General features: G+C 33.1%; 1 protein-coding gene across 1 annotated transcript in view; it reads left to right on the forward strand.

The window, feature by feature from the left end:
* The window catches only part of Dg (Dystroglycan), a 76,938-nt gene that overhangs the window by 60,191 nt on the left and 2,988 nt on the right, over positions 1–13,759 (forward strand). The window contains exons 3-15 of the mRNA XM_077436490.1: positions 7,474–7,666; positions 7,742–7,882; positions 7,955–8,131; positions 8,241–8,414; positions 8,494–8,619; positions 8,768–9,031; positions 11,650–11,787; positions 11,873–12,192; positions 12,265–12,405; positions 12,488–12,836; positions 12,911–13,147; positions 13,232–13,402; positions 13,496–13,737. Of these exons, the coding sequence (XP_077292616.1) occupies positions 7,541–7,666; positions 7,742–7,882; positions 7,955–8,131; positions 8,241–8,414; positions 8,494–8,619; positions 8,768–9,031; positions 11,650–11,787; positions 11,873–12,192; positions 12,265–12,405; positions 12,488–12,836; positions 12,911–13,147; positions 13,232–13,402; positions 13,496–13,737 (2,606 nt within the window). The 5' untranslated portion in view covers positions 7,474–7,540. The remainder of the gene's footprint in view (positions 1–7,473; positions 7,667–7,741; positions 7,883–7,954; positions 8,132–8,240; positions 8,415–8,493; positions 8,620–8,767; positions 9,032–11,649; positions 11,788–11,872; positions 12,193–12,264; positions 12,406–12,487; positions 12,837–12,910; positions 13,148–13,231; positions 13,403–13,495; positions 13,738–13,759) is intronic.

Raw genomic sequence — 13,759 nt, forward strand, 5'->3', positions numbered from 1 at the left:
TACGCAAACAAATCTGCGATTAGTTTTTCCTCTTTTTATTACTTTTATTGATTTTCGGATTATAAGTATTTGTATGTATTTTGGTTTGTACTAAATATAATGCGATATCAAAGAATGTATATTTTTAACGCTTAATGTACTGAAGTCCCACGAACAGATTAACAAGTACTAAATTTTCTTCATACAACCGCAAAGTTTTATCGCTAAATGGATTAATTGAAACATTCTCCGAACTATAATCCCATTATGCGTAAACACTGATTTATTTGTATTTGTCTGAAATATTGTTAAAAATATCCTTCAATGATTTACTTGTGAGGAAAAATAACGTGGAACGTCGCATTTTTAAAGGAGCGTTAATCTTGAACTCCTCATTTATATACATATTTTGAACACATAATATTAAGTATTTATAAACTTTTATTGTGACATCTGAATCCGCAGGAGGTTTGACGATAAAAAACTTATCAAAATTAATCACATCTTGGCCGGAAAACAATTTTTCGTACGAAATTAAGTGTTTCTCTCGGTGTCGCCTTGTGTGCAAACAAGGCTAATAAATCATTTTCTTTGTTCATACTTGATGAACTTTATATGAAGTTAAAATCTACGTGTACCCTTTTCAGAAAGTTTTCTTTGATGAAAATTATAATGTAACGCTAAACTTGATTCGGGATAAAATGTTTGTATGAAAAACCATACACACACGTGTAGATGTTTTCCCTTTTCGACGTCATAGCGTTGGTGCGTTTATTGTGAACGTATTTTATACTTAATCCTCATCCTTATGCTATTTTTTTTGTGTTTACCTAAAAAAGTTATTCCGTTTTTATCCCTTTTATGTAATAACACAAAAGCTTGCTTTTTATTGCGCTATCGCAATTTTTTCCAGCGCAAATTTTACTTTCATACGTTATTGCGATACATTTATTTCAGTACATCCGTTTACATACGCGTTTTAAACGTATCAAGTCTGTAAACTCAAAACTTACTTATATACATATATACAGTTTTTACATGCATAGCGAAATAATATTAAGGCTTTCACTAACCGACTTCTATCCGTACCACGGTTGCTTACGCATGCAACAAACAATTTCCTCGCAACGATTTCCGCGCCCCAGAAAAACGATCGTAAATTCAGAGAGCTTTCTACTTAATACCAAAGCTCCGCTCTAATACCCGCGTCTAGGACTTTTCTTGACTTATTCGGTGGCCGAAACCAGAACAAAAAAAAATGCTGCTCTTGAACGTCCCCTTTCGTAACGTATCAACCTTATATATAATTTTTATAAGTCAAATCCTCCAAAATATGGTCCAGCAGCGTAACACAAAATAATAAATTCTTGGGCAAGAACTCAAATACCCGTTAAAGATAAACAACCCTTAAATTAGTATTTCATGCTAAGCGATGTAACCACTTTGCCGGCTCGTTATGCGAACGAGAGTGTGCGCTTGTTTAACCACGCTCCTACAAAAATGAAAACCTAAACTCTTCGCTAATGCTTTGAATGCTTGAATACATTAGTGTCTCATTATTTGTGAAGACCAAACTACTCGTATATTTTATGGGTTTATAATAACATGAGCGGTTGATGACGTTTGACCAATAAATTCCATGATCGAATTACTCGTAGTCGAAATACAATAAATTTTTTTTCAACGCCCTTATATTCTTCTATGCAAACTGAAGTCACTTACAATTAAACTTTCCTCCAGATTTTAAGTATGTATATACTCGTGGAATATATTGTACATACATATGTACTTAAAAACTTTTTGAGCATTCAAGATTAAATTTTCAAAATCTTTTTAAAGCAAATATAAGAAAAGTGCAGTGTGCAGTGCTTAGAAAACATTACACAGTTGTAATAAAGGACCATCAAACATCTCCTAGTTTTCGACTGGAGAGATAGTTTCAGAAAGGATGGATGAGTACCTGAAAAAAATGATCAATCGTAATTTAGTGGCTTACGACACTTGACGAGTAAAAGTCTGTTTAGAGGTCACACCACACACCACAGACTACACTTATAAAAACTACACGTAAACAGCAGTGCGACAAATATTCTTTAATACGTTTTATATGGACACATTAATCGTAAAATATACATGACGTTGACGTTTCAGCAGTAACAGACACCATCTATTCATATTTTACACCAGTACACGTCACCGTAGGGGACGCGACAATTGGTTCACTGCCAAAATGTACACGCGACAAATGGTTCATTACCAAAATGTTTACGCGACAAAATGTCCACGAAAATAACATTCTCGCGACAAAATGTTCAAAAGTTCTCAACCGTATCGAAAATTTTCGTATTTTAATGGAAAAAGTATCTTTTTAGTTATAATTGCATTGTTTAAATGTCAGAAGTTCTCAACCGTATCGAATATTTTCTTATTTAAATTTAAAAAATTACTTTTTATCGTATATATCGCGGATGTTATTAAATTAATATAAAAAACAGGTGTTCTCAACCGTATCCAACATATTCTTATTTCAATTTAAAAAAATACTGTTTAATCGTATTGCAAATAAAATACGAAAATTTTCGATATGGTTGAGAACTTTTGAACATTTTGTCGCGTGAATGTTATTTTCACCAATTGTCGGGTACATTGTGTCGTTGAACCTTTTGAAATTGAACCAATTGTCGCGGAACCGACACCGTAACACGCATGACAACGTCATAGTGGCGAGTGCATCCGTACTAACGAAAGTACGCATGCACATATAAACGTCATATTGTCAAACGACAATTGACCGTTTCACCGTATCGTCGCGCTCTGTAATGTATTTGTAAGCCGATTTTGTCTTACACAAGTCTTAACGTTCGCTGATGTATAGTATGCATATAAGTAGTATTTCCTGTGCACTGCTGTGCCGTGCAGTGCTGGATGATGTAAACAGACTTTAATTCTGCTAAGTTTGTACTGATCAATTAAAAGATATCGAAAAATAATATACGTAATATAATGATTTTCAAGTTAATTATATTGGACATAGAAAGTAGTGGTTGCCGTATAATAATATATTGTAAATAGCTGAAATGAAATTTTAATTGTGTTATTTATTTATTGATTACGATTGGTAAATTTGCGATACGTGGGACGTAAATGCTTATTAAATAATCTCAAATACGCGTGATTATAACAATTTGAACGCAAAGGAAAACATAGTTCTCCATGTCGAAATAATTAATTTTTAATCGTGGAAAGAAATGTGTAGATATCGGTTCGCGTGCGCGAACACTTACCCGACTTTGAACATTTAATATACCCCTGTAAAACCGTATTTTTACCACACGCCGATATAATAGGTCACGAAAAGCTGTTCCGTATGTATTGTTTTGCAATTCACACGAGCAGTCGATTCCGTGGTCAATTCACAAATTGCTTATCCGCTGAAATTCGACTTCAGCACGCGCCTAGAGAATCGTGAAAAATGGACGCCACTCTTGATGGAAAAAAAATATATAAATATAATATAAAGCGTAATAAGTTTTTCTCCGCGAGCACATGTGAGTTTACATTTATTCGGTTGTGCTTTATGGCGGACCTTTTTTATGCGCGTGTGCGTTTGTTATTAGTTGAATGGCCGGCGATGAAAACTTTTCATCGAAAGGTCAGGTTTTATAGGAAATTTTTCTCCGGACCGAAAGGACCCCGGGTTAGAATTTTAAATGGCGATAGGCTAAAACCTCTTTACCTCCCTGGCACGACTGGGAAATTTACATCAACCCCCATATTGTGTATACGTCCGTATATGTGTATAAAGTGGAGGTCGACAGATGGCCGATTTTCCACTCTCGCGTCCCTTTTCTGACGCATATAATATGTATTTTCTACTTTGTACCGAAACTTAAAGTGAACGTTTTCTTTCCAATTTAATGTGTGTTTGGAAAGTAGAGATTGTTATATTAAGAATAACTACATACGTATTAGGGTTTCTGCCCGGATTGACCATGGGCAGAATTTCCCGGGAAATCATAGAAATTTGATGTCCCGTGTCCCGAGAATTCTTATTTTGAATCTCCGGAAAAATATTTCAGACAAAACGTTATTTAAATGGTTTAATAAAGTATATCCTACGATGAAACTATTATGAAGCGAGGGTGTCCTTATTTTATTGACGATTCCACACTGGAAGAAACTCTTTTAGATTCTAATGAAAATGAGACCATTGTGTATTTTTTACGACGAATGAAGTTATGAAAGACAAAACTACAAAATTATTACTTATATTATTTTTGATTTTGAAATCCTTTTTATTATTTATAAATTATATTCATTATATGTATATCTTAGGTCTATTACAATAGTTTATGATCTATTTTCTTTTTTTTGTCGGTATATATAGAATTATCTTATAAGCATAATAGGAAAAAAATCTCACAAACATTTTCAGTAATATATTTATGCATACGAATGTATGTATTTAGTATGTTTTTTTTTTTTTGAAAATTATATTTTATATTTTATGTGAAAAACACAATGCATTCAGATTGTTCTGATCGTTTACATAGATTCAAATTTTTGTCCAAATGTAATTATTTGAATTGTAATCCGAACACTATCGTGTTACTTCTGATACCTCGCTGAAAACGGGTCAATCATTGTTAATGAGTTTTAACGTGATTGGTCCGCTGAAATCGAATTTGAAATATTGAATTTCCCGTTTGCCCCGGGAAATTTATAAGAATTCGACGAACACGGCTTTGCAAATTATTTTTTTCAAAGTGAGTGGTCGTTGAAAATTTTGAGCTAATCGTAAATTTTTCCGTTACTCGAGTGTTCTTCGTCGTCGAGAGGAAGGAACGTCTCGTGTTTAACAATTAGGAACATGAAAAATTTCGTTATGTAGCTTTTGCGCGCGACAAATTTGCATGCCGAAAACATTATTTGACAATTACGTTATCCCGACATTTTCCAGGGAACTCCTCCCACGTACAGGAGCTAACGAAACAATAAGGAATTTCTCTTGTTTGGGGGAAAATCGTGCCGGTTTCGTAACAGGCGCGTGCCCAAAAAGCGAGAATGTTCATATACAAAACGTAACTACATGTATGTATGTATGTACGTTACACAATACTACCTATACTCAGTTTATAGTCACGTGCAGATTTATTTTCCTTTTTTCATTTACGAATTTTCCGAGCTTCCCGCGAGACTGAACTCTCGCTGAAGACGTCGCTAACTTTTTCATCACATTTTCTCTTGTACGCGGTAAAACTTTAAGGCCGCTTCCTCTGCAACCGTAACAGCAGCGAGAAACCAGAGTAACCCACATAGAATCAACCATTACAAAATACTTATTCTTTTCACACTCGCACGCTTTCCTTACCTACCTCTTTTAATTGATCAATTTAATTTTTGACTTTGAAAAACGTTATAATTTAGAATGGCTTTAAACGTGACTTGTTTGCAGACTAGATACTTTAAAATTAACAACCGAATGAGAAATTCGTTCCTCGGGATTAACTGTTGCACGTGAACGTCGACACGTTTAATCTTTGACGTCAAGGGAAAAAGGAGAATTAAGGAAACGCGCTTTACTAGGCTTATTCGTATATAGTAAGTACTATGTATGCGTAAGGGTACACTCGTATGAAGTTATGGCCTGTTTTCCTTTCAAAATTTCAGACGCCGGGTGCTTCGGTAATAACTTTTTACGCACGAGGTCCTCTTTGGTGATATTTTTCCTCCATCTAGTAATTATTTGTTTTCATCAGTGTTCAAATTTTGCACCTAGCACTTAGAAACGGTCTTTCTAGGTACTACTCTCGTGTGCCACATGATCAATAGCGACAGTGTCTCAACCCTCCCATCCCCCTCTGCCCGCCTGTTTCATTTACCTTTCATCCGCCCCTACGAACTACCCCCACGATTTCATCCCAGTCGTCCTGTACTGTAAACGACTTCTAACGTGCGTAAAGTACGTCTGATTATATTAAAAAACTTGGGTTACTGTAGCGAAAATATTTCATATATGTACATACATACATACACACATGAGTTATATGTATGTACATACATATATACAGACCGAAGACGAGTTATCAAAAAGTAATTTGTAGTGCCGCAATCTTGGGCGTTTAATGCCAGCTTCACATTCCCTTTTCCTGTGATGTAACGATAAAAAAATCTTTTGTCGACAGTGAAATTTCCGAGATAATCTCAACTGCCGTGAATTTTCAGTCGATTTGTACATTTCGCTTTACCTGAAGCCTTCTTTTTCTCGTCTCCTTTTATTTTTTCGCTAAACCGTACCTCGGTCAACGTCTCCGTAATGCTGATGCATGTAGATTATTTTTTACTGTAAATCGGAATTTAATCGTATTATTTAATGTCGGAACACGTAATACATTTACATTTTCAATGTACATGTATGTATGTATGTATATTTTTAATTGAATATACTTACTGTATAAATTTCCGATAGAACCAATTATGCCGGGTACAGATACCGAGAATTCAATTATATCTTTCCGTTTCAATGGATAAGTATGATCGATTAAACAAACCGAAGTCATAAATTGGGGCACACACACACACCTCGGAGAAGTTGTATTTGAAGGTAGAAGTTAGACGTTGGTTACCGATGATCCTAATTTAACTTGAAATCTGGACAGTTTGGAATTGCACGAAATAGCGAGCAACTGCTGCTGCATTCGTAACACGACGTGGCTAAATTCGAACCAAAATTACTGTGTTGTCTCTCCCGCAAAGTTTTTACATGCTGTCTGGTGTGCATACGTTTAAGAACTCAATTATGTGATTAGGAATTGTTTCGATCGTCGGCCATTTGCATACGAACGTTTTGATCGCCCCATTGTTATAAACTGATTTATTGGTATTCATTTTTATCGCATAATACGCGATGTCCGTTTATAGCTACCCACATGCCCCTTGTGCATATTTATGAATGTAAGTCTAATCTAAGAATTGTGATTTGTTTTTAATATTGTTCAACATTATAAAGTTTATACTTAAATATTATAAAAATTATCACGTTTTGTATCGAATTTTTCTTTCGTACTACATATAAAACAAGTAAACTTTTCTTTTCTCTGAAATTCCTTAAAGTTTCTACTTACATATACTTCCATACAACACTACGGTTACTTAGTATTGCGGAATACGATATAACGTTTATGGTTCAGTGATTTTTCCGCAAAAAGCGATCTCGCGCACGTCACTAAAATCTCGATCACAGATCATCCGACACCCAAAATCTCAATCAATCGAAAGCTACCCACGCGAAATATTGTACTAACGAGAACTCGTGTGCCCGACGTTCCGTGATCGAGATTTTAGTGACGTGCGCGAGATCGCTTTTTGCCGAATAATCCGTTTTCCCAAGTTTATACATTTTTATTTACATACATAACTCTATGTATATGTAAATAAGAATGATATTCTGTGTAATTCAATTTATATTAATTTCAGATTTTATTTTATTTTCAGGATAGATAATATGCATTTATGAAGTCTATATACAAGGAGCAGTTGCTTCAACAATTAGCTCAGCACTATGTCTTCCTGGAAGCAAGTTCGGATACTTGCTTTTTGGCTGGTGATTCACATTACTTCTCCAGTATTCGCCACATCATTCTCAACCGAAGGTGATTTTGCATTCGACGTGAATGATGAATTTCAGGTACTGCATACTTCATAATTATATTACAACAATAATAAAGCTTTAATTTCTAATGATGCATATATGTCCATGTAGGCTGAAATTTCGCACAAATTCGACGGAGAATGTCCCATAAAAAGGTTATGGGGAGTTCCTGATATGCCTGCTTATATAGGCCGTGTTTTTAAATTGCAAATCCCCAAAGAAGCATTTTCTGGGAAAGTATCTGGATATAAGGTATTTATACAATCATGTGTAGATGTAATCAAATGTAACGTTTGTGTATAAATTTATGTAATAATGTTTTAGGCAAGTGGTGTAGAGCGTTCTCTACCTTCTTGGTTAACATTAGATGGCAGTAAGGGCTTGTTGAGAGGAATACCAGAAGCAAAAGATTTTGGTGAACACCGTCTCATTGTCACTGCGTTGCCATTTTCAAATTATAGCACAAAGTGTCCCATTGCCACTGACACTTTTACAATAGAGGTTTGTTTGTCTTGTTTCTTTAATTTCTATTTATATTTCAATAGCAAAGTTTATTATAAACAAACCACAAAATCAACTTGTCTCTATAATATTTATTTAATTTCTATAGGTTAAAGATAAAAGTGAATTGCCTTCTCTTGGTGCGGATGTTATGGAACAATGTCACCTGGGAGAGGATGAAAGTCGTTTAATTATAGTCATAGATCGTCCACTACACCAAATATCAACTAAACAAAAACTATTCGCTGTAACCAAGCTAGCTGCATTTATGGGTCTAGATTATGTAAGCCTCGATGATTTTTTTATGATTTTTATGTATAGTCGTTTTATTTTATTAATACTCACATTCTCATTGTTTTCAGAATGCATTTTCGATTCAATCTTATGAGTCGAAGAATGAGAAATCCGAACGAGATGTTATATTGATGTCTGGTCCAGGAGATAAGAAAAATAAAAATCATAAAACGTCCACAGCAATTCAACTTGTGGTGAGAGTTAAATAAGAGTCATTGTTGTCTTTATGCTCGACTATCGATTTCGTATAATATTATTAAGATTAAGCATTATTTTATGTAATAAGATTTTACAATAGATATTATATAATAAGATTAAACATTATTTAAAATATACCATTAGGTTGGATGCTCTGGAAAACTGTGGCATAAACACAGTATACTTGTACATCAAATGAAAGAACAAGCTCGAGACGGTAGCATATCTTATGTGATTCGTCTGCCTGTAACTAGCTGGAAAGTTGTGAGGCATAAACAAGTTCGCCTCATCAGAAAACAGAGAGCGCCTTTCAATGAATATGAAGGCTCTACATACGACGACGATGAAGATTATAGTGGCTATGATGCAACTGAAGAATACGTTGTTGATGATGACAATGACAAAGATGTAAGTATTATTCGCATATATTTTTTGTGTTGTTATTTATACGTTTTTCAAACTCATTTCATTACTCTGAAACCATTTATTTAACCCCTTTGAGTAAATTACATCTGTAGTGAAAAAATGTATTTTGATTTTAATACAAAATTTTACATACCTTTCTATTGACTTCCAGAAAGTCTTCTCTGTATTATATTAATTATTTCTAAGTTTCAAAGACTACCATTTTCCTTTGTGAATATAAAGCTTTATAATTGCATAGCTTTAATATTATATTTACAAATTTCTAATAAAATCAAACATTTTCATATGCTTCATATTGTTTCGATATACGTTTATAAATTAACGATTGGCAAAGTAACAATTATTTGTGCTTTACATCATTCAAGTCGTTGTATTGTTTTTTTTAAAGTGTGTAAATATTTTGTGTGCAAAGTTTAAATGTTTTTTCTTGTTTGTGTAATCAGTCAGTGTTTCAGACTAAATGTGATACGCTTCTTATACTATTAATGTTTCATTCCATTACTTAATAATTGCTGATATAAACAGTATAAAACATTCTTCCTGAAAAATCGTTTTGATTTTCAGTTATTTGAATCAAATTCTATGCAAAAAACTAAGTGATTTAAATTCTCTTTTTTATGATCAAACAATATGAAGGTTTTTAAAACTGATGATGTACTTACTATGATATACTTAATTATTTACTTTTTCTGAATATCAGTAACATTTACTTATTTTGATACTACACATGCACACTTTATAAAGTTGTGTGCGTATGTAGAGATAGAAAATACATGTAAATATTTCCATTCCTTTCATATTTTTATTAGAACTTGAACTTGCGCAATCATGTATGTAATATTTAAAATGTGATAATGGTAATTCTGAATTGTTTCTGATTGCACATTAGCAAGCTCTATTAAAAATATAATTTAATAAGAATGATAGGATTTAAAGAAGCCGCATACTAATCAAATGGCATGCGTGATGTTAGGTTGAACCTCGTGCCCCATATCTACCTCCTCCACCAACACCTCATCCTACAACCCCACCCCAACATCCTCATCACCACAGACATCACCACGGGGAAGTATACGTAGCAACTACACCCGAAACAGAAACCACCTCAACGAAGCAGACCAACGAAAAATACACAACAGACGTACTATCCACTCTGGACACTTACATTTCTAAATCCACAACAACACCCACTATGGAAACAACACACATCGCATCCGAAATACCTTCCTTTACTCCGACGTCCACGTCTGTAGTTAGCATCCCAGATATCACATTACCTGCGGAGATAACCTCATTGGACGACACGTCTCAGATGGGGACTGAGACAAGCACATTCCCTTTGTCCTCTCGCAACAATTCGGAAATGACACGGCCCACCACCGTCGCCATGAGCCCCACATTGGAAGTTTTCACACTCGAATCGCCTACTACACCTTTAGCTACCCCTGTCACACAGCCTGTTTCGGAAGACACAGCAACCACTACCTTTGCTACTACTCTCAATGCCAATTCCGTTCAGGTTTGTCTCTTGTTCCCTTTGTGTCGCATGATTCTTTCGCCTTTCATGCTATTTTCGTACACATGCAATTCATCATCGTCCCAGATGAATGCTGCTTGTAATCTATTGCATGACAGTATTATGATATGCCAAATTATTTTGGTTTTTTTTTTTGTTATCTAAATAGTTAATAGTTAAAAGTTGTTGTTTTTTTTATTATGATAATTATTATTATCATTGTATTCGCTTGAGCAGGCACAACTTAAAAATACTTAAATAATTATAATAGATTTAATATTCAAAATACACATTATTGTTATTTTATTATTACTTCAGATCAAATGAGCATATAAGTTTTTATTACTTTCTGTAAATTTTTTTGTATTTATTATTTATTTTATTATACAAGTTATTATTTGTTATGCTAAATATTTATCATAATTTAAGTATACTTATGTATGTATATGGTTTTTATACAAACTTTTGTGATTAATTATTTTATAAAATATTAGTATGTACTACATATGTGTTCCTATTTTCAATGTGCTTTTAATTTATTTATTTATGACTTATTTTAAATAGCTACAAATAAATAATATTGATGTTAAAATAATTGCTATCTGCATGCAATATATTTTTGTTTGCATGTAATATTTATTAATTATCATTTATGTATATGTTTGTATATACATATGTATGTATTATAAAATATTATTATTATTATTATTATTATTATTACATATATGTTGCTTTGTTATTTTTGTATCAAATATCATTTTTTACTTTTATTATAGTATGTATTTTCAATTTAAAGCTCATGGTTAATACTTGTTTCAACACGAATTATGATATTCTAATGTTTGCATATATTTTAGTTTAAAATATTTAGTATCTATTTTAATTTAATTTAGTTATTATTTTATATCATTAAGACATAATTTTTTTATTTATTTTTAATCAATTACAAAAAATATAATCGTTTTGACAATCAGGATATGTCAAATTTATAATATTTTGTTCAAATTTCATACTATTTATTTTATATACACGAAACGATATCTAATAAAAATATTGCATTAATATTCTTATTCAACTTTTTTAGGAGAATGAATCCAATGGTGGCCTACAATCTTCAACAAATACAACAGAGAGTGATAGTAGCAATGAAATAATTACAGATAAAACTATAAATTACCTCTTATCAAACGTTCCAGAAATTGAGTCTACAAATATTTCTAAGGTATTTGAGTAAAAACGTATATCTTTAGTATCTATAATTTTTTTTATAAATTAAATTTTACAAACATTTATTATTTTCATCGTAGGAAAATACGTTTGACGTATTCGAAATACCTTCTACAATAGAATCTATTACTGATACTTCGGTGAAATCATCACCATCAATTTTATTCGATGTTGATGTTACCATAAATAACAATATATCAGATACACGAGATATCACATTTGAAGTATCATCTCCCATCTCTAAAGATACTACCACGATCGATTATATTACTACCGAACGATCTAGCACGGTAATTGGTAGAACAACTGAAACCGTACTTTTTACTTTCGCTGCGAATCTTCCTCCACAAATTCAGCATAGAAATAAAAAGGTCGCAGTAACCGCAGGAAAAGCCTTCAGGTATAAAATCATTTGAACTGCTTTGGATCTAGTGCTTCTGGATTTTAATAAAATTTTACTATAACATTTTAGCTATATTATCCCCGAGGATTTGTTTATTGATAAAGAAGATGGTACAAATCTCAAGCTTGCCATGTATGATTCAGAACATCAACCCCTCAAGTCTACTTCTTGGGTACAGTTTAATCCACAATCAAGAGAAGTTTATGGATTGTAAGTTTTATTAATTCCATATTTCACTTTATATAACCCTATTGTTATATATTATTATTATTTCATTCTTATGTATTTTTAGACCTCTGGAAGAACATGTTTCAAAATGGGAATATATTGTAGAAGCTACTGACAGTAATGGCGCAAGTGCAAACGATACACTTGACATAACCGTACAACAACATAAAGGCAGAAGAACAGTTAATCATGAATTTTCACTCAAACTAAGAATGCTTCAGAAATATGCATCCGCTGCTGATTGGCAAATTCGAGTTTTGAAGGGCTTGGTCAATTTATTCAGAGATACTGATATGGATCAAATCACTGTCAGAGATGTCGATATAAATTCTGATCCAGTAGAATTTATATGGACCAATGATACGCTACCCAGAAATTATTGTCCTAAAAATGACATCGATCGATTGATGGGGGTTAGAATTTGTTAATATATTTTCATGTTATATACATAATATATTTTTCACTTACTAAATGCTTTATATTTAAGATTCTACAAACAAATTCTGAGGGCGATCCGTCTCCTGCATTGATATCTGCCATGGCACCTGAACTTCGTGTTAAAAGTGTTGCATGGCGTGGAACTGGTGCATGTCAAGCTCCACCATCTACACCAGTTGCTCCAGCCCTCCCAAATCTTCCCGACAATTTCAGCCCTATTCCTCGAAATCAAATAGATCAACTGAATGCTCAAATTGGCAAATTGCTTGTCTACAAAGTGCCAGATGTAAGATCATTCATCTGATTTTGATTGCTTTTCTTATCACGATATTAAAAATTATATCATATTACATTTTATTTTTAAATTTAGGACACATTTTACGACCCAGAAGACGGTAGTACTGGAAATCTTAAGATGTGGTTGACGAGAGGAGATCGATCCCCTATTCCCGCACACAATTGGCTACAATTTGACACTAAAAATCAAGAATTTTATGGCATTCCACTCGAACGAGATAAGGGACGGCGAGACTATCAATTGGTGAGTTAAAATTTGATGCATATATATGTATATCATATATTAAGTGTTTAAAGTTTTGTTTTTGCACTCGGTACATTGGATGTTATTTTATAGGTATGCGAAGACAGTGGTGGTTTGACAGCAAATGATGGTATAATCGTTGAAGTTCGATCTGGACCACCAATTCATCCAACTGTTGAATTCCGGATGACGATAGATATCCAGTATGATTCATTTATGCAAAGCGCCTCTTCTAAAAGAAAATTCATTGAAAAACTTTATCATTTATTCAATGATAAGGATGCATCCTCTATTAAAATTAAAAGCATAACTGATACTCCCACTATAATTTCCTGGTTAGTATTTCAAATATTAAAT

This window comes from Arctopsyche grandis, chromosome 8 (assembly GCF_051622035.1).
Source record: "Arctopsyche grandis isolate Sample6627 chromosome 8, ASM5162203v2, whole genome shotgun sequence".
Classification (NCBI taxonomy): Eukaryota; Metazoa; Arthropoda; class Insecta; order Trichoptera; family Hydropsychidae; genus Arctopsyche; species Arctopsyche grandis.